The following is a 22,859-nucleotide window of genomic DNA, read 5'->3' on the forward strand; positions in this document are numbered from 1 at the left end:
ACACTCGCGGCGTCGAGCTCGCTGCCCTCGGCCGCTCCTCGTCGCCAATCTCAGCACCAGAGGACAGCAGGACGCAAGTCAAGCTACTCGAAGCATCAGGAGCACCGGCTCGCGGGCACGGCCGCAGCCACGGCAGCAGGAGGGAGCTAGCCCCAGGCGCATCACGTGACGCCAGGGTGTCGCTGAGCCGGCTCTGGCTGCGCTCCGCCGCCGCCGCACCTGCAGCGCGGCGCGTGCTGAGCCATACTTCTGTCAGACGACCACCATCCTCTGCTACGCCTCTTGCTGCCCGCCACCCTCCTCGCTGGCACCAGGCACTTGCTGCCTTTCGCGTCCCACACACTGCCCTCTGCCCGCCGCCGCCATGGCCGTCGACGAGGCTGAGCAGATCCGCGAGCTGCAGGCGGCGCGCACCGCCCTCGGCGCCAAGGACAAGGCGGCATTCGGCAAGGCCGGCGCGTACGGCGCAGACGAGACGTACGGCGGCGGCCGCAAGAAGTCTGACTACCTCACCGAGCTGCCCGCCAGCAGCGGCGGCGCCGGCGGCGACAGCGACGATGACGACGATGACGAGGGCGGCTCGTCCAGCCGGCGGCGCCGCAACCCGCTCGACGCCTTCAGCGCCCCTGTGCACTTGCTCAACGAGTTCGCCAATGACGACGACGACCCGATGGAGGACCGCTCAAAGCAGCGCCAGATCGCGGCGCGGCAGAGTGACTACCACCTGCGGCGCTTCGAGCGCGATGCGGGGCCCGAGAAGGGCAGCGATGCGATTGCGGGCGAGGGCGAGGGCGGGTACAAGGAGGCCATGCGGCGCGCAGAGGTGGAGCGCGAAGAGGACCGTGTGAAGCGCATCATCGAGGCCAAGGAGCGCGATGCCATCGAGGCACGGCAGAACGGCGTCGAGGACGAGAAGCCGCTGGGCGCCTCTGCGCCCGACGCCACGCCGCGCGTCGAGCGCAAGCGGCGGTGGGACACGGGCCCGGCCGAGACGTCGAGCCGCGCCTCTGACAGCGGCTGGAGTGAGAATGGCGATGCTGCAGACGCCACACCGCGGAAGCGTCGCTCGCGCTGGGACCAGACGCCGACTGTGGGCGCCGATGCGGCGGGCGGCGAGACGCCCAAGCGCTCGCGCTGGGACCAGACGCCGGTGGCGGCGGCGGGCAGCTCTTCGGAGGGCAGCGCGCTGAGCGGCTTCGCTGGCCTGCAGACGCCGATGGGCATGATGAGCGACGGCGCCTTTGTGCTCGACCCGCGCAACCGCTACCTGTCCGACGAGGATCTCGACCGCATGCTGCCGTCCGAGGGCTACACGATCGTGCCGCCGCCGGCCGACTACGCGCCCATCCGCACGCCCGCGCGCAAGCTGATGCAGACGCCGATGGCCGCCGGCGGCGGCGGCTTCATGATGTTCGACGAGGCCCAGTCGCGCGCGCTGGCCGAGGAGATGGCGCCGGACCTGCCGACGGACATTCCGGGCGTCGGGCAGCTGGCCTTCTTCAAGCAGGAGGACCAGGCGTTCTTCAAGAAGATTCTCAACGACGCCGAGGACGAGACGAGCCTGTCGCTCGACGAGCTCAAGGAGCGCAAGATCATGCGCCTGCTGCTCAAGATCAAGAACGGCACGCCGCCAATGCGCAAGACGGCGCTGCGCCAGATCACCGACAAGGCGCGCGAGTTTGGCGCGGGCCCGCTGTTCGACAAGATTCTGCCGCTGCTCATGGAGCGCACGCTCGAGGACCAGGAGCGGCACCTGCTCGTCAAGGTCATCGACCGCGTGCTGTACAAGCTCGACGACCTTGTGCGGCCGTATGTGCACCGCATCCTCGTTGTCATTGAGCCGCTGCTCATCGACGAGGACTACTACGCGCGCGTCGAGGGCCGTGAGATCATCTCGAACCTGTCCAAGGCTGCCGGCCTGGCGCACATGATCTCAACGATGCGGCCGGACATCGACCACGTCGACGAGTACGTGCGGAATACGACTGCGCGCGCCTTCTCGGTCGTGGCGTCGGCGCTCGGCATTCCGGCGCTGCTGCCCTTCCTGAAGGCCGTGTGCCGCAGCAAGAAGAGCTGGCAGGCGCGCCACACGGGCATCCGCATCGTGCAGCAGATTGCCATCATGATGGGCTGTGCCGTGCTGCCGCATCTCAAGAATCTCGTCGACTGCGTCGAGCGTGGCCTCGACGACGACCAGCAGAAGGTCAAGACGATGACGGCGCTGGCTCTTGCGGCACTTGCCGAGGCTGCCGCGCCGTACGGCATCGAGTCCTTCGAGGACGTGCTCAAGCCGCTCTGGACGGGCATCCGGCAGCACCGCGGCAAGGGCCTGGCGGCGTTCCTCAAGGCCATCGGCTTCATCATCCCGCTGATGGACTCGGACACGACGCTCTACTTCGTCAAGGAGGTGACTCCGACGCTGATCCGCGAGTTCCAGAGCGCCGACGAGGAGATGAAGAAGATCGTGCTCAAGGTCGTCAAGCAGTGCGCCGCGACCGAGGGCGTGACGGGCGCATTTCTCAAGGAGGATCTGCTGCCTGACTTCTTCAAGGCGTTCTGGGTGCGCCGCATGGCGCTCGACCGCCGCAACTACAAGCAGGTCGTCGAGACGACCGTCGAGCTGGCCAACAAGACGGGCGTGTCCGTCGTCGTGGGCCGCATCGTCGACAGCCTCAAGGACGAGAGCGAGCCGTTCCGCAAGATGGTCATGGAGACGATCGCGCAGGTCATCGGCAACCTCGGCGCCGCCGACATCGACGAGGGCCTCGAGACGCGTCTCGTCGATGGCCTCATCTATGCGTTCCAGGAGCAGACGCAGGAGGACAAGGTCATGCTGGATGGCTTCGGCGTCGTCGTCAATGCGCTGGGCATGCGCGTGCGGCCATACCTGACGCAGATCGTCTCGACGGTGCTCTGGCGGCTGAACAACAAGAACGCCAAGACGCGCCAGCAGGCCGCCGACCTGACGACGAAGCTGGCCGTGGTGATCAAGCAGTGCGGCGAGGATGCGCTGCTGAGCAAGCTCGGCGTCGTGCTGTTCGAGCAGCTCGGCGAGGAGTTCCCCGAGACGCTGGCGTCGATCATCGAGGCCGAGGGCGCCATTGCCAACGTCGTCGGCATGACGCAGATGAACCCGCCCATCAAGGACCTGCTGCCGCGCATGACGCCGATCCTGCGCAACCGGCACGAGAAGGTGCAGGAGGCCAGCATCAACCTCATCGGCCGCATTGCCGACCGCGGCGCCGAGTACGTGTCGGCGCGCGAGTGGATGCGCATCTGCTTCGAGCTGCTCGACCTGCTCAAGGCGCACAAGAAGGCCATTCGCCGTGCCGCCGTCAACTCGTTTGGCTACATCGCAAAGGCCATCGGCCCGCAGGACGTGCTGCAGGTGCTGCTCACCAACCTGCGCGTGCAGGAGCGCCAGAGCCGCGTGTGCAGCACCGTCGCCATTGCCATCGTCGCCGAGACGTGTGGCCCCTTTACGTGCATTCCGGCGATCCTGAACGAGTACCGCACTCCAGACGTGAGTGGCCCGTGCTCGATGCGCCCGCGCAGCGTGCTGATCCGGCCCTTCTTCCCACAGCTCAACGTGCGCAACGGCTGCCTGAAGGCCCTCTCGTTCGTGTTCGAGTACATTGGCGAGATGGCCAAGGACTACGTCTACTCCGTCGTCGGCTGCCTTGACGACGCGCTGGTGGACCGCGACGCCGTGCACCGGCAAACGTCGGCGGCGATCGTCAAACACATTGCGCTCGGCACGGCCGGCCTCGGGCAGGAGGACTCGATGCAGCACCTGCTGAACCTTGTCTGGCCCAACATCTTCGAGGCGTCGCCGCACGTCATCTCCAACGTCATGGACGCCATCGAGGCGATGCGCGTGGCCCTGGGCCCCGGAGTGCTGCTCAACCACACGCTGCAGGGCATCGTGCACCCGGCACGCAAGGTGCGCGAGCCGTACGTGCGCGTCTACAACAGCTGCTACCTCGGCGCCGCCGACGCCATGGTGCCCTACTACCCCAACTTCGACGCCACGTCGGGCGCCGAGGGCGAGCGCGGCAACGACTGGGTGCGCCATGACCTCCTCTCTCTGCCCCTCTGATCTGTATCCTGCCGGTCTCCTCCTGTTATCACGCCTTGCAATGCGACACACCCCTGCATCTCCACCGCTGGCTGTCTGCGTAGGACGCGCGACCGCTGTGAGGCAAGAACGTTCATTCTAGTCTGGGCGACATCTGCGACGCGGCAGCATCGCAGCGTGCAGCTTAGATGCCCTGCGCCAGGCTGTGGAGAGGCATGAGCGTGAGCTGCCGGGCAGATGCGTCGCCGCAGCGAGCCGACTCACAGCGCGTTGAGCTTCTGCACACGGCTCTGCACGCTCAGGTCGACGGAGCGGTCGCCGAAGTCCACCTGCAGGCCGCCCTGGATGGCGGCCGAGACCTTGTAGTTGACCTTGAGCGACTTGCCCTTGGCAGCGGCAGCTGAGCCCTTGAGGGCCTTCTCGATGCGCTCGGCATGCGCCTTGTCGAGCGGCTGCGCAGCGCACGGAGATGAGCTCGACGTTCGCTTGGCAACACCCGTGCACGCGGCACACTCACGGCAGCGCTGGTGACGGTGATGACAACCTCGCCGCGGTGGGCGCTCATGAGCTCCATGAAGCCCTCGATGACCTTGCTCGTGTCCTGCATGCGGCCGTTGGCCGAGAGGACCTCAAAGAGATTGCTGCGTCGGCGGGTCAGTCGTGGTGTCGGAGAACCTCAAATCACGCTGCTCTCCCGCGCTCGCTAGAGGCAGCGGCGTAGCGCCGGCACGCATCGACGCTCTCCCGGGCCAGTGCGGGACGCAAGTCCCTCTCTATCTGCTCCACATGTCCCGCGGCCACGCGCCCAGGTAGACAGCTGTCGTTCCGGTGCCGCGGCAGCCGCTTTTGACTCTGCTGAGATGCAGCCGTGCGATGCGGACTGACTCGCAACGCCAGCAATCGCTTGACGTGCGGCGCTCCACAGCACTGCAACGTCTCTCGGCGCGAGTCCTGCGCATCTTGGCCAGATGCTGTCCCGAGTCTCAGGCATGACGGACCACATGCGAGCGCCGTCGCGTCGCACTGATCGGCGCTTCTGGGCCTGCAGCCACCTCTGATACCCTTGAACTGCCCAGTGCTGCGCCCTCTCGCGCCCTCCACACCCGCCACGCATGTGTGATCCTCCTCATCACGCTCTCCCTGCGCGTTGTATACTCACCGCGTGATGGTGTTCTCCTTGCCGCCCAGCAGCTTGTCCAGGCCAGCGACCTTCTCCTTGCTCGGCAGGGTCGGGTTGCCAATGAAGTCGCGCAGCTTCGCGGCGTCGGGGCCAGCAAGAGCGGCCTGCACGGCGCGCAGGTCCTTCTCGACGGCCTCGAGCGTCTTGCTGTCCTTGTTGGCAGCGGCAACAAAGGCAGAGGAGGCGTACTTGCCTGCAGAGCAAGCAGACACGGCGATCGGCATTAGTCAGGGAAACGGGGCCAGACACTTGCAGCGCTGTGCAAGCCGGACACACGCACCGGGCAGGCCGTTGAGAGTGAGCGGCGGGCGCACCGAGGTGGCCGTGGCGTAGCCGCGGGTGGCCTGGCGGGCAGGGATCAGCACGGGCTTGGCGAGGAAGGGCCGGCGTGTCCCTTGCGCCCGAGACCGGGGCAGGCACGCCAGCGCCAGACGCGCCGGATAGCAGCTGCAGTCCCGGCGGCGGCGCGCATGGCGGGGCACGCACCTGTGCGAGACGGGGAGCGATGCGGGAGGCGACCATGGTGACGAGGAGTGGGGGAGCGTGGGTAGGGAAGGATGGCAGCTGACGGGCAGCAGTGCCTGTGCGGCGCCGCCGTCGATGCGGTGCTTCCAGCCCAGGCTCGGCGCTGTGCTGGCGGCGGCGGCGACGGCCGGGCAGCGCCGGCGGCGACACGCGGCGGAGTCGCTCTCGCCAGCTCCGCCATCCTAGATCTCTGCAGCACCCGTCCACGCCTTCGCATGGCCTCGTGGTCGAGCAATGAAACATGCAAAATCTACAGCGTGTCTGCGCCGTCACATTGAGCTCGCTAGCTGTGTCCGAGGCCTGTGCACGGCCGAGCATGCCGGCCGTAAAGCCGGCATGCGCGTGGCAGCGATGCGCGATAACCCCCTCACGCGACCCAAGGGCCGGCCCTAGGGCAAGCGAAGTGTCATGCAACGGCGGCAGCGTGTGCGAGATCGGGGCTTTGCGCATGTCTGCGGGCAGACATGAGTCGACGAGCCGCATGAAGCCATCCTGGACGAGCGTGAGCTCGCAGCATGCCAATGCAAACCGGTGCAAGCAGCCATTGCCGGCTCGGCGCTGGAGGGGCGCCACCGGCGCGGCGTGAGCGCGAGCCGAGCGCGAGCCGACGCGGCGGCCTTGCTAGCGCCGCGCGGCAGCGCCGGTGAGTCACTCATTCGCTCCACGACGTCAAGAGCAGCCATCAAGCAGCCTCAACACCTTATATCCGGGCACACGCGCGAGTCAGGATCCACGAGCGCACAAGCGAGCATCTCTGGGACGCATCTGCCGCACGAAGTGCGTGACTCGAGGCTCGGCGCGCAGCGTATAAGACGAGGACGTGGGCACGCATCGAGCGTCTGCAAGTCATCTCCCTGCGCCATGTCGACCGCCACGCACGTCGAGAGCGTCGCCGCTCCCGGTGCTCCCCCACCTCCGTACGCTCCCGCACCCTCCGCATCAGCGCACGGTGAGCAACAGCAAGCGTCGCCTCGGCGGCCCAGCGTAGCCTCCACGCTGCAAGACAGCGGCGCCAGCAGTGCCAGCCTCAGCAGCTCGTCCAGCAACGGCGACTGCAAGTCGCAGGCCACGCTGACGACGCATGCAGCGCCGCCCTCTTCTTCAGGCGCCTATGCCTCGTTCAACCCGCACGTCTACACCCTCCCGATCGCGGCCGGTCCTTCGGCATCGGCACCGCTGCCCAGCGCACCCGTGCATCTGGCAGTGCAGGGCTTCGCCCATCGGCAAGATCGCTTCGTCGTACGCAACGCGCTCGCAGAGGGCGTGCCTGTGGTGCTCTCCACCGACGAAGAGACGCAAGCGACCGGCTGGCAGGCCCGTCTGAGTGCGGCCGGCGAAAAGGTATGTGGCGGGTCCGGCGGCGCCTCTATACGCATCGCACTGACTCCTTGCATCGCAGACGGGCTTTGTCGTCCGGCAGCATGCCACTTCAAAACAGTACGAGCTTGTCGATGCAGACGGCCGGTGTCGTGCTGTCAGCGGGTGAGTTGCCGTCCTGCCTTCGATGCCCGCCGCCTGCTCTGACTGACCTCGCTGGCCTGCAGGAAGAAAAGCTCGCTGAAGATGCGCTTCTCGGTGGCCGGACCGGAAGACGGCAGCACGTGGACGTGGAAGGGCGCTGCCTTCGGGACGCTCGCGCTCAAGTCATCAGGGACGAGCGCCGGAAAGGTGCTGCTTGCCGAGTACACTCGAGGTGCGTCCTGCTTCTCGCCCCTTTTGAGCTTCACGAAGCTGACTCGTCTCGCTTTCAGGGCCACAGCAAACGTCCTCGCTCGTCGTGCACGCCGCCGCCGGCACACACGTCATGCTCGTCGTAGCCTCGCTCCTTCCCGCGCTCGACGCTGCCCGCGCCACGTACGAGAAGAATCACTGGGAGACGGCCGGCTCTCGGGAGGCGCCCGGAGCGCCAAGCGAGTTCGAGACGCGCGTGTGGGCGCGGAAGCCCAAGGCTAGCGGCTCTTCCTCTGCCGCACCATCGTCGGATGAGCCGGAGCCGCGCAAGCGCTCCCTGGCCAGCTTCTTGCTGCCGGGCAGGAATCGTGACAAGTCGGCGAGCCGTGACTCGTCGCCGGCGCCAGACAAGGCCTGAAGCACCGCTAGCTGCTTTCGCCGCCACCTACATCATTTGCTCTAGCAGCGCACATACCCACCACCTCACGCAATGCCAGCACTCTGCCCTCTGCCTTGCAATGCGTGACCATTCTACTCCTCTCCCTCATCGAGCAGCGCGCCATAGTCGACGTCCAGGTCGACAGGCAGATGGAACTCCGGCTCATCGTCCTCGTCGTCGACCTCAAAGTATTCCCAGGGCTCTTGGCCCTCGGGCAGGCCGTGCTCCAGCTCGCGCCGCACGTCGCGCGGCAGACCCCAGAGCTGCGGATCGGGGGCACCGCCGTGACCCGTGACGTCCTTGCGATGCACTACTGCGCCGCCGCCCGCTGCGAGTGGCGGCGTGAGAATGTCCACGAGCGCCTCTTCCTCGTCAGCTTTGCGCCTGGACGCCTCGTCTTCGTTTTCCTGCAACGTGTGAGCTCAGTCAGCACCAGACACGCAGCGACCAGACGTGACAGTGGCGGCAACGCACCACATCGAACTCGTCTTCGCGCTCCTCGTACTCTACATTCTCCTCGAGCTCCTCGAAGCCGGGCGCGTACGCAGACCAGATCTCCGCGGTCGGCGTGAACCAGATGTTGACGGCGCCGCCGGCGCTGGCACTGGCAAGCAGCGGGCGTGTTGGATGCCACTGAGCGTAGACAGTCAGCAGCCGCGAGCTCGACGTTGCGTCAAGCCGCGACTCACGTCGACATCGACGAGCGGCTCTTTGGGGCCCTCGAGGATCTTGTCGAGCGCCCCTGCGCCCCTGTCCCAGATGTAGATGTTGTGCGCCGCGATGTGAGCCGCGCCTGCATCGCCACCATCAGCAAGTACACATGCGTGAACAGACTGCGACGCAGCGCTCACCGGCGTACACATAGTCGCTGTCGCCCGAGAAGCCGATGCCGTTCCAGGGCGTGCGGTTGACGAGGTCCTGGAACTTGTAGCTCGCAGCGTCGGCGAGACGCACGGGGTTCTCTCCTGCCTCCTCGCCCGCCGCTGCCGCCGCCGCACGGCCGGAGAGGACAGAGTATACGCGAATGGCGCGGTCGCTCGAGTTGACGACGAGATTGCGCCCTGCTCCGTCAAAGGCCATCTCGCGCACTGGCGTGATGGCGCCGAGATGCACGCGCTGCACCAGCCTTCCACCACGCTCGCCGTCGGGTGACAAGGCGAAGAGCAGCAGAGAGCCGCGAGAGGTGCCGGCTAGCAGGTGCGTGCCGCTCGGATGGAAGAGTGACATGGTGATGTTGCCGCTGAAGACGCCGCATCAGCATTGCAAGCTGACGCGCAGCAGAGGCCCTCAGGTAGGGGAATCTCGCCCACGCCTTCGAAGAGCGCGAGACAGCGAAGGGTACTCACTCATTGCCTGACTCCTCCTCTTCCGGCGACAGGCCGACGACCCATCGCCGCTCGATGTGCTGCACCTCCACCTCGTCTTCCTCGGCAGCCGCACCGCTCGGCACTGGCGGCTCCTCAGCAGAAGCCCGCTCGCTCTTCACGGCGCCGTTGACTTCGTGCATCTCGCTGTCTCCTTGCGCGGCCGCTCGCCGTCTGCCACGCCGGCGGCGGCGCAGGGAGAGCGATACGAGCACCGACTGCTGCGTCTCGAGGGTGACGAGCAGCAGATTGCTGCGGCGCTGCGCGTCAGGGCAGAGCGAGCGGCCCTTGCCCGGCCCACTCACCTGTCCGACGCTGCGACATCGACGCTCGTGACGGGCGTCTCGAAGCGGACGCTGTGCCGCGCATTGCCGGGCGCCAGGTCCCAGCGCACCACGGTGCAGTCGGCACTGCCCGAGACGAGGAAGCGCCCGTTGTGGCTCCACGCCAGGCCCGTGACGGCCTTGACGTGGCCCTCGAGCACGCGTGCCAGGCCGCGCGTCTCGACGTCGTACAGCACGACGAGGGCGTCGCTGCGGCCCACGGCCAGACAGTGGGCGGCGCCGCGCGGCGGGAAGAGCAGCACGCTGCACGACGCGCCCTGCAGCGTGCTCTCGACGGAGTCGGGCGTCTGCTGCGCGAAGGGGTTGAGCGTCATGGCGGCGGCGGCGGCGCGCCAGGACGAGGCCGCGACGGCAGACCGAGGCCAGGCAGGTGGAGGAGGGGAGCGGCGAAGGCGGAGATGCGGTGCGGAGCATGAAGGCGGCGAGAGGCGCACGGCCGCCTCACGACGCTAACAGTCTAGTAAGACGCGCCGCTGCGGCCGGCGGCTCGCGCTCGGCGACTTTCCGGCGTCCGCACCCCGCACTCGACTCGCCGCCGCCAGACAACGCCGGCCAGGCTTGCTTCTCCACCACATCAACACTCAGGGCAAGCAGCATGCTACGCACTGCACTGCAGAGACTTCATGCACCATCGCCCAGCGCGCTGCGCCGTCTTGCCACGGCTGCAGCGCCGGGACAGCAGCAGCAGGAGCGGCCGCCGGCCCAGGGACCGCTCACCGGCGTGCGCGTGTTGGAGCTGTGCGTCGGGTGCCGTTGCTGCGGCGACATGGCTGGCTGACACTTTCACCACAGCGGACAGCTCATCGCCGGCCCCTTCTGCGGCCAGATCCTGGGCCACTTCGGCGCCGACGTCGTCAAGATCGAGCCGCCGTCGGGCGACCCGCTGCGCATCTGGCGCGAGCTCGACGAGGACGGCACGTCGCCGTGGTACCGCAGCATCGCGCGCAACAAGCGCAGCGTCACCGTCGACCTGCGCAAGCCCGAGGGCCGAGAGTGCGTCGCAGTCCACCGCATGCTCAGCCGTCGCATGCGCTGAGACATTGCCCGCAGAGTTGTCAGGCGTCTCGCTCGAGAGGTGGATGTTGTCATCGAGAACTTCAGGCCCGGGACGATGGAGAAGTGGGGGCTTGGGCCGGACGAGCTCAAGGAGGACAACCCGGGGCTGATCATGGCGCGCATCTCTGGATACGGCCAGACCGGCCCGCTGTCTGACCGAGGAGGGTTCGCTGCCGTGTGCGTAGGCCGCAGGCTCTTCGTGGACGTCTCTGACACCTCGTGCAGATGCGAGGGCTTCGGCGGCTTCCGATACGTGAACGGCTTCCCCAACGACGAGGGCAAGCTCGCTGGAGGTGAGGCAGCTGCCGCCCGCTGCGCGACCCAAACCGCTGACGCAAGCGCAGCGCCCGTGAGGCCGAATCTCTCCATCGGCGACTCGCTGGCTGGTGTCAATGCCGCGCTCGGCGTGGTGCTGGCGCTCTTTGCGCGCGGCAAGGGCGCCGCCGGCGAGCGTCAGGGGCAGACGTGAGTCTCTTATCACGCTTTCTCGCACATGCAAGCCGGCGCTAAGGCGAACCTGCACAGCGTCGACGTGGCTCTCTACGAGAGCGTGTTGTGCAGCATGATGGAGGGCTGCATCCCGGCGTACGACCGCTGCGGCGTAGTGCGAGGTCCATCCGGCGCGGGTGTCACAGGCATCGTGCCCACATCCGCATTCGAGGCTAAGGACGGCTACGTCATAGTGGGCGCCAACGGCGAGGGCCTGTACACGAGGCTCATGCAGAAGATTGGCAGAGAGGACCTGCTTGGGCCCAAGTACAACTCCAATGCGAAGCGCGTCGCGAGGCAGAAGGAGATCGAGGCTGCCATCACGGCCTGGACGCTCAAGCACAGCGTGCAGGATGTGATCCTCGCGATGGAGGAGGTGCGTGTGCCATGCGGGCCGGTCAACAGCGTCAAGGACAGTGAGTTGTGGCTGCGACAGGGATCGGGCATGCGTGGCGCTCAGTCGTTCTGCTTCGCCTCGCAGTTGTCGAGCACCCGCACGTGCAAGCACGCGGCATGGTGGAGGACGTGACTGTGCGCTCGCAGGGGAGAGAATGGACCGTCAAGATGACAAACATGTCGCCGATCCTCGAGCGTGGAGGTGCCACACGCTGGGCCGGTGAGTTGGCTCGCGGCTCTCTGCCTCACGCAGCTCTGACGTATGTACCAGGCGAGGATCTGGGCGCCTCTACGTCCGAGGTTCTGCAGGGCGCCGGGTACAGCGAGGCTGAGATCGACAAGCTGCGGACAGACGGCATCATCTAGCTAATCTCAATGCTTCACCTCCCGCCTCTGCCCTGCGTCTCAAGATGGTGATGTGCTGCGCCCGTGCCGAGAGCTCAGGTTGCCCGAGTCGTTGATGTACGACTGGCGCCGCCGGCTCAGTCGTCGTCGCTGTGCGCCGGCTCGCGCTTCTTGCGCTTGCTTGACGAGCCCGAGGCGGCGGTGCTCTTGCGCTTCGGCGCCGGCTTGGCCGCTGCCTTGGCCGGCGTCTTCTTCGCCGACGCCTTCTTGGCAGGCGCCGACTGCTTGGCCGCCGCCTTCTTGCTGATGGTCTTGACGCGGTACTCCTCGCCGTCGTCGCTCGAGCTGCTGTCCGAGCCGCTGTCGCCGTCGCTCTCCGCCTTCTTCACCTTGCCCTTGCCCTTTGCCTGCTTGCCCTTCTCCTTGCCGCCCTTCTCCGCCTTCTCCGCCTTTGCCTTCTGCTTCTCCGCCTCCCGCGCCTTCTCCGCCTGCTCGCGCAGCACGCGCACCTCCTCTACGAGACGCCTCGTCTCCTGCCAGTCTGCTGGGTCATTGCGCCGGCCCTGCAGCGCGTACAGTGCCGGAACCTCGCGGTTCCAATAGCCAGGAGTCTCGAGCACGATCGGCATCAGGGAGAACCGTTTGTCGTTCATAACCTTGAAGAATGGCCAAAGGCCCAACTCGCCAAGGCCGATGTTGGCGTGGCGGTCCTTGTGCGAGCCGAGCGCCTGCGAGAGGCGATGATCAGCTGCGAGGCATGAGTGCGCTGCCGGGAAACTCACGCCCAGACTGTCGCTGCACGGTCATGGCTCTGAAGTCAGCAGTGTCAAGGCGCAGTAGCACAGGTGACTGACTTCAAGTGCACGCCCTGCCAAGACGAGGTGAGCAGTCGCAAAGCAGCGCGGCGAGCATCAAACTCACCTTGAGGTACCCGAAGCCAATCTCACGCTCAAACTCGGCCATCGTCTCCTCGAAGGCGGCTTCCGTTCTCAAGTCGTAGCCGGCGGCGAAGGCGTGGCAGGTGTCGAGGCACACGCCGACTTTGCTCTTGTCCTTGACGAGCTCTGGGGCCATGAGCGCATCAGACGGGGCGCTCCAGAGCATCAATGACCGTTCCGTTCCTCACTGATGATGAGGCCCAAGTCCGAGAACCGCCCACCAATGATGTTGCCTGCCCCGGCCATGTTCTCCAGGAGAATCGTGGGGCAGCCCTTGACCTGCTTGTGCGCCTGGTTGATGCAGTCCGCAATGGTGCCGCACGCCTCCTCTGTGGTGCAGTTGCCGACCGAGGATCCAGGGTGGAAGTTGAAGAGGTCGATGCCTAGCAGCGCGCAGCGCTCGAGGTCGTCGATGAATGCGCCCATGCTCTTCGCGCGCTTATCTTCGTCCGGATTGCCCAGGTTCGTCACTGCGCGGCGTAGCTGTCAGACAGGAGCGCAGCGGGCACACCCGAGCAGCTCACGGTAGCAGCCATGTGGCATGACCTTGGACGTGTAGCCCTCGGCGAGCACGCGACGCTTAAACTCGTCGACGTTGGCCTGCGGGATCGGCTTGCTTGCCCACGCCATCTTGGGCCTGAATCGGCTCTCATCAGTCACGGCTCTCTCGCCGAGGATTACGGCACGACGGGGCTCACCGCACAAAGAGCGCAAATGCTGCACGACGGTGTGTCAGCATGGCTGGCGCCGGACCGCAGCTTGATCGCGACGCGCTCACCATTGGCTCCGATCGACTTGGCATTTTCAATGGCGCTTTCGATGCCACCAGCCATGGAGACGTGGGCGCCGACGAAGTGCGTCGAGCCCTGTACGCGTGCCGGTACGACTCGCGGCTCGGCCTCGACCTTGCCCTTCTTGACCTTGCCGCCGGGGAGCTTCTCGACGGGCACGGCGGAGGAGCCATCGTCGACATCCGAGGCTGACGGCTCAGGCTTGACCGCCTGCTTGCCCTTGGCCTTGGCGCGAGCGGGCTTGACGTCGGCTACGACCGAGCTGTCGTCCGAGGCCGCGGTCTTGCGAGGCTGTGCCTTGGCCTTGCCTCGAGCCGGCTTGACCTCAGCTACGACTGAGCTGTCATCAGAGACGGCAGTCGTGATGGCCTGCTTCTTCGTCTTGCCCGCACGCAGAGCGCGGGCGCTGGGCAGCGATGCGTCGTCATCCTCCTGCGGCTCATGCTTCACCGCCGCGTCGTCGGGCTGCTTCTTGGGGCGCGCACGACTGCCGCTCGGTCGCGTCTCGACGAACACGACACTGCTGCCCGATGCCGAGGCGGCATCAGCATGTTGCGCGGCCGCCAGCGCCGAGCTGGGCCCGGCTGCGGCGGCCGAGGCGCGCGCGGACCGGCGGGCGGCGGGCATGCTGCTGCTGCGAGCTGGCGGACGTCGTGGTGCTGCCGAGGCAGGATGCAGGGTCCTGCAGCTGTGTGCTGAGTCGCAGCGGTGCAGACGCACGTCGAGTGCCGGGCGAGTGGCTGTCTGCGCTGCCGTGTGCCTTGCGGAGGAGGTCAGGGTGCGGAGGCAGGCGCGTGTCAGCATCAGCGTGCACGGCCCACGCTGCCGTCTCCTCCACAGCCAACGGATCTTTGCCCGCGGCCCGATTTCCGCGCGGTGCGCGAGCCGGCCGAGGTGCCGAGTCAGGGCCAGCCTCTCAGGGGAGCGCCCCGCCTCGCTCTCGCCCACCACGTTCGCCTCCAGTGCTTGCATCACAGCTCGCCGCGCTGCACCGACGCCAGGCACGTCTTCGCTGCGCTTCGTTGTGTTGGGCTGCTGCGCGCTTGCGCCACGCTGCTCAGGGGGTGCGCTGCTCTCCTTCCCGCCTCATGCTCGCTCCTCGTCTGCTTCGCTCTCTGCCACGCTCTGCCTTGCCCACACCCCATCTCTCTCGCTCCGTCATGACCGCCGCTCTCTCTGCGCCGCGCATCACTGCCAGTGGGCCGGCGCTGCTGTCTGCGCAGACTGCCGGTCCGCGCGCCGACAACGTCGCCAAGCTGGCGGCCATCGCGCGCGACCTGCGCAGCGACACGCTCACCGTGCCGACGGACGCCATGTTCGCCGCCATGGCCGAGGCAAGTCGCGGCGACGATGTGTACCTGGTGCGTGCTGCGCGCATCTGCAGAGCATGTGTGTATGGGCCGCTGAGGCTCCAACTTTGCCTTCTGCCTCGCAGGAGGACGAGACGACGACGTCGTTCGAGGCCGAGCTGGCCGCGCTGGCAGGCAAGGAGGCCGCGCTCTTTGTCGTCTCTGGCACGCTCTCGAACCAGCTGGCCATCCGCACGCATCTGCTGCAGCCGCCATACAGCATCCTCTGCGATGCGCGTTCCCACATCCACCGCTACGAGGCCGGCGGTGCGGCCTTCCACTCCGGCGCGGCACTCGAGACGGTGGCGCCCCAGAACGGCCATCATCTGACGTGGGCACACGATGTGCAGCCGAATCTGGTGCTTGGCGATGATGTGCACTCGGCACCGACACGCCTCGTCTCGCTGGAGAACAGTCTCAACGGCACGATCCTGCCGCAAGACGAGGTGCTGCGCATCAGAGAGGGCCTGGATGCTCTCGACGAAGACATCAAGCTGCACCTCGACGGCGCGCGTCTCTGGAACGTGGCTGCCGAGACTGGTCTCTCCGTGAGTCCGCGCGCGACAGTCCAGTCTCGCACGGGCGCTGATGCCGCGCGCAGATCAAGGAGCTCTGTGCGCCTTTCGACACCGTGTCCATGTGTCTGTCCAAGGGTCTCGGTGCACCAGTCGGCACGTAAGTTACAGCAGCTGGCTCTGCCGTTCGTCAAGGCACGATACTCATGTCCAGCTCACTCGGACAGCGTCCTCGTCGGCCCGTCTGCTTTCATCCGCAAGGCCCGTCACTTCCGCAAGCTCTTCGGCGCCGGCATCCGGCAGTCTGGCGGCCTGGCAGCCGCCGCTCGCGTGGCTGTCGTGCAACACTTCCCCAAGCTACGTGCCACGCATGAGCTGGCACGCTTTGCGGCAAAGGGCATGCAGGAGCTCGGCGTCGAGATTACGAGTGGTGCCGAGACGAGCATGGTGAGCTTCATGTCTTCTTGCTGCTTGCCGGGGCAGTGTACTGAACGCCCCGCACTCAAAGTTCTTCTACGACCCAACGCCCCTCGGCTTCGACGCCGCCACGCTGGCAGTGCGTGCGGCCAAGCTGGAGCCGGCGCTGCACCTCGCCTCGGGCCCGCGCATCGTCGTGCACCACCAGACGAGCGCAGAGGCCATCGACGACCTGCTTGCGCTCGTGGCGCAGCTCAAGGACGAGTTCGCAGACCGCGCCGGCACGCACGCAAAGGCGGTCAATGGCTCGCTGTACAGCGGCATGAAGAAGGCTTAGAGCAATAGATCACGTCACCCCGGTCCCGTCTCCTGCTCGATGAGCGCTGTAGCACGTGTTCATTCCACTGCGCCTTCATCTGACCCCACTTCGTCATCAAAGTGCGGCCCTACGCGTTTTCCTCGTCGCTCTCGCTCCGTTTGCGTGAGGGGGACATAGCGCGTGAGGAGTGCAGCAACGAGCGCCATGACGCCGCCATAGCGCAGCACCCACGCCGTGCCTCTATGCTCGGGGCGCGGCACGTCGCCTGCCTCGCCGCCAGCTGCGGCGTCTGCTGCGCGGAAGATGAGCGCACCGACGATGGCGACGACGAACTGAGGCAGGACGATGGCGAGGTTGTGGATGCCGAGGATCGTGCCGCCGAGGCCGCCTTCTCCATCGCCAGGCGCGGCACCATCCTCCACCACCTCGGTGCCACGCGCCAGGAACGTCCCGCCGTTCACTGCAGGCTCGTTCTCGCCGCCTCGAAGCGGAGCACAGTCGCCCAGCGCGGCGTTGAGCTGTTCTCGTGCGGCGCTGCGCTCGGCTGCCAGCATGCTTTCTCGCCGCTGAGCGACGCGTGCTGGGCCGTGCCAATCCGTCTCGAACTCGAATGGGCTCGAGCCTTGCTCCGCCTCCTTGGCGAACTCCATCACCAGAGCAAACGGCACCCAGCTTGCGACCGCCCAGCTGATGCCGACGGCGGCGATGAGTGCAGTGGCCGCCTTGGTGCGCAGAGGCAGCAGCGTGCCGGCCATCAGTGCGGCGAGCAGCACCAGCGACGCCGTCCAGATGGACCGCAGCGTCATGCCCTCGCGCAAGCCTCGTGCCAGCCGCTGCGTGCGCGAGAGACTGATGCGGGGCGTGCCGGCCTCTTGCTCGCCGTCTTCGCCGTGCGGCGATGCGCGCAGCTGATCGTTTGGGCCGAGAAGCTTGGGCCGATGCGAGCCCGCAGCCAGCGCAGCGTAAGGCAGCAGCATGCCCGCGGCGAGTGCCACGAGGGCGTACAGCAGCAATGCCAAGCTGCCGCGCTCTGCATCCTTGTCGCCAATCTGCGGCTGCGCGTGCGCCTGCAGATGGTCGTACGCGTGGATCTCGGCAATGTAGCTCGAGGCGTAGAAGAGCATGGGGAACCAGCCCATGAACGCAAACATCTGCGTGGCGCAGACTCTGCGCACGGGCCGAGGCAGACGCACAATGGCATGCCAGATGTCGCGTACGCTGCGCCGCAGCTCGGCGAGGACGCCGCCCTGGCGCGACGCCGAGCTCTCTGCGATTTGCTTCTCGGGCGTGCCGGCGCAGGTAATGCCGACGCCCAGCGCCATGCCGAGGAGCGCGATGAGCGCCAGCTTGCGGAACTGGCCGCCGCCGATCCAGCGCAGCCACGGCTGGCGGCCCAGGTCGGCATAGCCGATCGAGTAGCCAATGACGTTGCCGAGCGCCGTCATGCGTCCCTGCCATGCATTCGCCAGCGTCTGCTGAGCTGCGGGCGCAGTGTCGAGGATCAAGGCGCGCGCAGAGGCCTGCAGTGCGTTGAGCGCCAGATCCAGCGCCCAGAAGCCGGAGATGGCAAGCGCACGGTCGACGTGTCCGAGGGCCTCCTGCCGCTCCGGGTCCCAGTCGCCGAGCCCATTGCCCACTGCATCGACGATGAAAGAAGCCAGCGGGCCCGAAAAGGCGACGACGAGAGTGGAGAGCGCCACGAGGGCCGTCGAGACGACGATGTAGGCGCGGCGGCGGTAGCGAGACGTCGAGCGGTCCGAGAGGGAGCCGACGAGAGGCTGCGCTACCATGCCGCTCGCTGGGCCCGCTAGCCAGACCAAGCTGGTTGCGGACTTGGAGAGGCCGAGAGAGACCAGATAAGGCGTTCCGTAGCTGCGCGAGGGTAAGCATGAGGAGGGAGGCCCACAGCAGAGACCACTCACGCGAGCTCGAGGCACCACGCCATCTGCGCGCCAGCAATGGCCGCGGTGAGCACGATGAACTGCATCTGCGACATGCGCCCCTCCTCCTCGCTGGTGGCCGCGGCCACGCTGCTCGGCGGCTCCACACTGCTGCTCGGCCTTCGTGCACGGCTCTGGCGCGTTGCGGCGCCTACCAGGCGGCTGGGCAGGCTGCGTGCCCAGGCGCTCCATGTCGTCTGCGCGGGAGAGGACACGTGCTGCGTGGGCCGCGCAGTGACGTCGCTGGCGCCAACCTCGGTGTCCGTCAGCGAGGCGCTTGCGGCGCGCTGCGTCTGCGTCTGCTGCTGCTGCTCTTGCTGCTGCTGCTGCTGCTGCTCGTTGCGCCAGAGGTGGAAGCCGGACCAGCGGCTCTCGTCGCGATGCGGCACCGCGTCGTCGACGGCGCCCGCAAAGGCCGCGGATGCAGACTGCCGCCCCCAGCTGCCGCCGCCGGACGCGTGCTGGGCCGAGACGATGTCGGCGAGCGACTCGATGGGCGGCGGCGTCTCGACTGCCGGGCCGCTGCGCGGCGGCGAGGCGGACGGCCGCGCCATGAGTGGCGGCGCTGCGGAGGCGGATGGACAGCCGCTGAGAGGCAGGCCGCGGTGGGCACGGATGGCGGCTGGAGGGAGCTCGGAGGGTGGATGGAGGACGGGAAGCAGAAGCTGTGCTGCGAGCCGCGCGTCCAGATGCTGCCTCCTTCTCGCCTCGAGCGGGCCTTGCCAAGGCCTCGCGCCTGCTGGCCGTGGCGCGCCTCCACACGACGCGGCGCGACTTGAGTTGCAGCACGTGCCCGCCGCTGCCGTCGCCTTCGCCGTCGCCCGCGTCCATCGCCTCGCCGTCGCTCGATGTGCGCTTGACTAGCCAGCGAGCGAGGCGAGACTATTGTCTTAAAGGCAATTGTGAGCTGCAGCTCACGCTCGCCGCTTTCGAGCGCATGCTTGGCGGTCGCTATCGACGGCGAGGCAACGGAGCGTCAAGGCGGCGTCACCTCCTGCTGGCACTCACCACCCGACGACCATCAATGCCGCCTTACTCTCCCCCACAGACTTCGAAGCTTTGGCCATGCTCTGAGATCGACCAGGAGGAGAGTGAGAGACACACAGTCACGCGCACATGCGCCGTGCCGGAGAGAAAGCCGAGGCTGCTGGGCGCTGCGCTGGCGTGTGCGTCTGTGTGCTGCGTCCGCGCGTGTGACCCGCGCTTGCCGAGATGAAGCGTGGGCGCTGAGAGCGGCAGACGGCTCTCGAGACCCGCTGAAGCGAGATAGGGCCGGGCGCAAGGCGGGCGAGGTGAGCGGAAGCCATCTGCATGAGCGGCGCGGCCGCCGAACGCGCCGGCGCTAAGCGCGACCTCGTGGCGCGCTAGCAGCCGGCCGCGGTAAGGGTGAGATGCCGGCGGCCTGGCCGAGGCGATGTTGGAGCGCACCCGCCTCCCGTTGCTCCCTCCGCACCCTCCGCATCTCCTCGGCCCGGCACGGCTGCCGGCGGCTGGCTGCGATAATGCACGCTGGAGCACCGCTGCCGACAGCGAGGGCGAGGCAGGCCCGGCGCGGGTGATGAGGGCTTGGGTCTGAGTCAGAGTGATGAGGTGCCCCCTGAGCAGCTGGCAGACCGCGCGCGCGCGCCGCCGCGCCCAGGGCGCCGAGCCACTCGCCGCAGTCACCTGGCCTTGCCGTTGCCCTGCCGTTGCGGGGATAAGCACCTTCCTTCGCTCTCCTCGCCCGCTCTCTCTGCTTCTTGCGTCCCGACCACCTCCTCCTCGCCTTTGCCAACCATGCGCGTCGCCCCGCTCCTCGCAGCGCTCGTCGGCGCCGCCGCATGCGTGCAGGCCCTGCCCACTGCCGCTGGCCCTGCACCTCCTGCTGGCCCTGCGCCGCCCGCTGCGCCGTCTGGCTCGGCACCGACACCGCCGGCCAAGCCGAGTGCTGCCGCACCTGCCGCTCCTGCCGGCGCACCTCCGGCCCCTGGCGCTGCGCCGCCGGCACCGGGAGCAGGCAAGCAGAAGTCTCCTTCTGGTGCGTCTGCCCCCCCTTTCTTGCCCTCGCTTTGCCACTCGCACCGCTCAAGCTGATGCCTGTCTCGCGTGGAAGACTACGCCGTCGCGTCCAAGGTGCCTGGCATCCCTTTCGAGCTCGGCCCTTCGTACGCAGGCTACGTGCCCATCGGACCCGCGGCCAACCAGCGCGACTTGTTCTTCTGGCAGTTCCCGGCCGCCGAGGGCGTCGGACACGATGATCTTGTCATCTGGCTGAATGGCGGTGAGACTGCAAGAGCACCCGATAGATCACAGAGGAGGCCGTCTTTGCTGATAGATTTGCGACTCGACAGGACCCGGATGCTCCTCCATGGAGGGTCTTCTGCAGGAGAATGGTCCCGCTCTAGTGCGTCTCCTCTCCCCCCCCGCCTCTTCCTCTCCACAGCACCTGACTTTTCGGCCTCCGCAGTTCCCCTGGAACAGCACCGACGTCGTCAAGAATCCCTGGTCCTGGACCAAGCTGGGCAATGTCATGTGGGTCGACCAGCCCGTCGGCACGGGCTTTGCACGCGGCAACCGCACGGCCAAGACGCAGGAAGATGTGGCGGCCGACTTTGCTGCGTTCCTCGTCAACTACTTTGCCATCTTCAAGGAGATGCAGGGCAAGAGTGCGTGCGGTGGCATCTGAGAAGGGGAGAGGCACCTGGCGTCGCTGACGACTGACTTGCCACCTCAGAGCTTTGGCTGACGGGAGAGTCGTATGCCGGCGTGAGTGCTCGCAGCCTCTACTGATCCTGGCGAGTCTAGACTGACTCTTTGGCGAACGCAGAAATACATTCCCTACATGGCCTCGCACATCTACGCGCACCCCGAGCTCAAGGCGGCCGGCGTCAATCTGCAGGGCATCGCCATCAACGACCCCTCCTGGGCGGCCGACCTGGCCCTCGAGGATCTGCCGGCGTACTCCTTCGCCAAGGCGAACCGCGACGTGCTGCATCTCGACGATGCCTTCTTTGCCACGCTCGAGGCGAAGCTGGAAAAGGCAAGGATCAAGACGTTCCTGGAGGACAATCTCAAGTACCCGCCCAAGGGCCTGATTCTCCCGCCGAGGGAATACAACGAGACGGACTTCTCGCCGTGGAACGACGTGTACAATGCGGCGTACGACAAGAATCAGTGCTTCAACGGTGAGTGCCGAGCCAGGTTTGAGAGGGCAGGCAGCGGCAGCTGACGCAAAGAGAGCAGTGTACGACGTGTCCAAGGCATACTCGTCGTGCCCGAGCGTCACCGACCCACTCGGTTTCCCGCCGGATGCCAGCGATCCCAGCCCGCGCAACATCTTCAACGACATCCAGGGCCTCAAGGACGCCATTCACGTGGATCCTTCTCACACCTGGTGCGTCTTTCTCCGCAGAGCCTCGGCTGGCTTGCGTGGTCTGCAACTCTGACGCCCTTTGATGTGGCTGCCCTTCTCCCCCCGCACAGGCTCGAATGCACAGCCTCCGATGCCCCCGTGTTCCCCGACGGCGACTCCTCTCCGGCGCCCATCGAGTCCGGGCTGATGCGTCGCGTCATTGAACTCGCTCCCTCGGGCCGCACGCTCGTGCAGCACGGCATGCGCGACTTTATCCTCCTCGCGCAAGGCTCGGCCCTTGCGATCCAGAACATGACATGGCACGGCAAGCAGGGCTTCCAGACCAAGCCGACGCGCGCACTGCTGACTGTCAACGGCAGTGAGTGGGGCTAAACGGCAGTGGTGTGCGAGCGAGCGATCCTTGTGCTGACAACCGGACCCCACTCGAAAACAGCCGACGCTGGTATCGTGCACACCGAGCGCGGCCTGACGTTTGCGCAAGTGACGAACAGCGGTGTGAGTCGCAATCGTGCCCGCCTTTCTTGGAGACGATGGGCAAGCGCTGGACGACTGACGCGCCATGTCCTCTCTCTCTCCACAGCACATGATCCCGCAGGACGACCCGCCCGTGGCGTACAAGCTGCTCAAGTATCTCCTCGGCCAGATCTCCGAGCAGGCACTCAGCCAGCACGTCGCTGTGTAGACAAGAGCATGTACTCCAAGACGACCACTCTCCTCCCTCCTTTCGCTCGCCCGTCTCGCGCAGCGCCGGCCGAGCGACCTCCCTCGCTCGCGCCCGCCCAAGTTTTCGCCGTGAAAAGTGGTCTCGGGGAGTCGCAGAGCAATCCCAACGCATCTTCTCCCCCGGTCTCAGTCGCTCGAGAGCAATCTCATGCGGTGTGCAGCCCAAATCTCTATTTCCTCCAATTTCCACATGCGCCTCTCTCTCCCTTTTTCCCTTTACAAGCTCTGCGTCGGCGCCTCTTTGGCCATCTTCATGCTCTGCGCCTGCTCCTCCACCACCTCTCTCGTCGCCTGCGCCAGTCTCTCCACCTTGCCCCCACTGCCTTGCGGCAGCTTGACGTCTCTGCAGCGGCGCTCGCGCTGCAAGAGGCCACGCATCTCCTTTGGCAGCACGTCGCGCTCAAAGTCCCACTGCACGTCGCGCGCAGCCTCCAGCGCGCCCGTGACGGCCTCGGCAAACTTGGCCGGGTGCGCCGTGGAGAGCACGACTTGATGCACGGAGCCGGAGGCACGGCGATTGGAGGCGCAAAAGCCGACGGCCGTGTGAGGGTCGATGAGGTAGGAGCCCTCGTGGTGAGAGGTGGCGCTGCGCGTGAAGTACTTGAGGATCGTCGACTTGGTCTGTTGC

The 22,859-nt window shown here is 66.8% G+C and overlaps 10 protein-coding genes across 10 annotated transcripts; 5 read left to right on the forward strand and 5 right to left on the reverse strand.

The window, feature by feature from the left end:
- The first annotated feature begins 255 nt into the window (after positions 1-255).
- On the forward strand, positions 256-4,164 carry FA09DRAFT_319620 (ARM repeat-containing protein). Its single transcript, XM_025740949.1, has 2 exons — positions 256-3,523; positions 3,584-4,164. Exons 1-2 carry the CDS (start codon positions 365-367, stop codon positions 4,097-4,099), a joined length of 3,675 nt encoding a protein of 1,224 aa, XP_025597597.1. The 5' UTR covers positions 256-364; the 3' UTR covers positions 4,100-4,164.
- A 98-nt stretch (positions 4,165-4,262) lies between these two features.
- On the reverse strand, positions 4,263-5,806 carry FA09DRAFT_361147 (putative ATP5-F1F0-ATPase complex, OSCP subunit; the record flags this gene model as incomplete). Its single annotated transcript, XM_025745316.1, has 6 exons — positions 5,745-5,806; positions 5,539-5,602; positions 5,238-5,451; positions 4,596-4,719; positions 4,343-4,530; positions 4,263-4,281 (listed from the first exon to the last, which is right to left on the reverse strand). The coding sequence occupies exons 1-6, from the start codon at positions 5,778-5,780 to the stop codon at positions 4,263-4,265; spliced, it is 645 nt and encodes a 214-aa protein (XP_025597598.1). The 5' UTR covers positions 5,781-5,806.
- Positions 5,807-6,644: 838 nt separating this feature from the next.
- FA09DRAFT_339330 (hypothetical protein) lies at positions 6,645-7,872 on the forward strand (the record flags this gene model as incomplete). The annotated part of the gene is made up of 4 exons (XM_025744201.1): positions 6,645-7,124; positions 7,183-7,265; positions 7,328-7,476; positions 7,535-7,872. The coding sequence occupies 4 exons, from the start codon at positions 6,645-6,647 to the stop codon at positions 7,870-7,872; spliced, it is 1,050 nt and encodes a 349-aa protein (XP_025597599.1).
- A 1-nt stretch (position 7,873) lies between these two features.
- FA09DRAFT_330484 (WD40 repeat-like protein) lies at positions 7,874-10,004 on the reverse strand. Its single transcript, XM_025742620.1, has 6 exons — positions 9,563-10,004; positions 9,240-9,509; positions 8,745-9,133; positions 8,583-8,686; positions 8,368-8,526; positions 7,874-8,300 (listed from the first exon to the last, which is right to left on the reverse strand). The coding sequence occupies exons 1-6, from the start codon at positions 9,913-9,915 to the stop codon at positions 7,986-7,988; spliced, it is 1,590 nt and encodes a 529-aa protein (XP_025597600.1). The 5' UTR covers positions 9,916-10,004; the 3' UTR covers positions 7,874-7,985.
- Positions 10,005-10,087: 83 nt separating this feature from the next.
- On the forward strand, positions 10,088-11,933 carry FA09DRAFT_330485 (CoA-transferase family III). Its single transcript, XM_025742621.1, has 8 exons — positions 10,088-10,339; positions 10,394-10,594; positions 10,652-10,834; positions 10,883-10,950; positions 11,002-11,122; positions 11,183-11,562; positions 11,628-11,762; positions 11,814-11,933. The coding sequence occupies exons 1-8, from the start codon at positions 10,197-10,199 to the stop codon at positions 11,906-11,908; spliced, it is 1,326 nt and encodes a 441-aa protein (XP_025597601.1). The 5' UTR covers positions 10,088-10,196; the 3' UTR covers positions 11,909-11,933.
- Positions 11,934-12,024: 91 nt separating this feature from the next.
- Positions 12,025-13,676, reverse strand: FA09DRAFT_298629 (AP endonuclease; the record flags this gene model as incomplete). The annotated part of the gene is made up of 5 exons (XM_025740253.1): positions 12,025-12,615; positions 12,809-12,951; positions 13,014-13,295; positions 13,350-13,462; positions 13,579-13,676. Coding segments are annotated over 5 exons (1,227 nt in total), but the record flags the coding sequence as incomplete, so codon positions are not given.
- Positions 13,677-14,776: 1,100 nt separating this feature from the next.
- FA09DRAFT_346294 (hypothetical protein) lies at positions 14,777-16,348 on the forward strand (the record flags this gene model as incomplete). The annotated part of the gene is made up of 5 exons (XM_025744742.1): positions 14,777-14,977; positions 15,052-15,513; positions 15,567-15,640; positions 15,708-15,927; positions 15,989-16,348. 5 exons carry the CDS (start codon positions 14,777-14,779, stop codon positions 16,232-16,234), a joined length of 1,203 nt encoding a protein of 400 aa, XP_025597603.1. The 3' UTR covers positions 16,235-16,348.
- Positions 16,294-18,710, reverse strand: FA09DRAFT_298370 (MFS general substrate transporter; the record flags this gene model as incomplete). Its single annotated transcript, XM_025740244.1, has 2 exons — positions 16,294-18,088; positions 18,139-18,710. 2 exons carry the CDS (start codon positions 18,708-18,710, stop codon positions 16,294-16,296), a joined length of 2,367 nt encoding a protein of 788 aa, XP_025597604.1.
- Positions 18,711-19,608: 898 nt separating this feature from the next.
- FA09DRAFT_330488 (alpha/beta-hydrolase) lies at positions 19,609-22,228 on the forward strand. Its single transcript, XM_025742622.1, has 10 exons — positions 19,609-20,173; positions 20,249-20,416; positions 20,487-20,539; positions 20,603-20,801; positions 20,870-20,901; positions 20,963-21,320; positions 21,379-21,529; positions 21,619-21,866; positions 21,942-22,003; positions 22,089-22,228. The coding sequence occupies exons 1-10, from the start codon at positions 19,933-19,935 to the stop codon at positions 22,188-22,190; spliced, it is 1,614 nt and encodes a 537-aa protein (XP_025597605.1). The 5' UTR covers positions 19,609-19,932; the 3' UTR covers positions 22,191-22,228.
- A 219-nt stretch (positions 22,229-22,447) lies between these two features.
- FA09DRAFT_339337 (hypothetical protein) lies at positions 22,448-22,852 on the reverse strand (the record flags this gene model as incomplete). Its single annotated transcript, XM_025744202.1, has 1 exon — positions 22,448-22,852. A coding segment is annotated over one exon (405 nt), but the record flags the coding sequence as incomplete, so codon positions are not given.
- Positions 22,853-22,859: the final 7 nt, after the last annotated feature.

This window comes from Tilletiopsis washingtonensis (assembly GCF_003144115.1).
Source record: "Tilletiopsis washingtonensis strain MCA 4186 unplaced genomic scaffold FA09scaffold_13, whole genome shotgun sequence".
Classification (NCBI taxonomy): Eukaryota; Fungi; Basidiomycota; class Exobasidiomycetes; order Entylomatales; genus Tilletiopsis; species Tilletiopsis washingtonensis.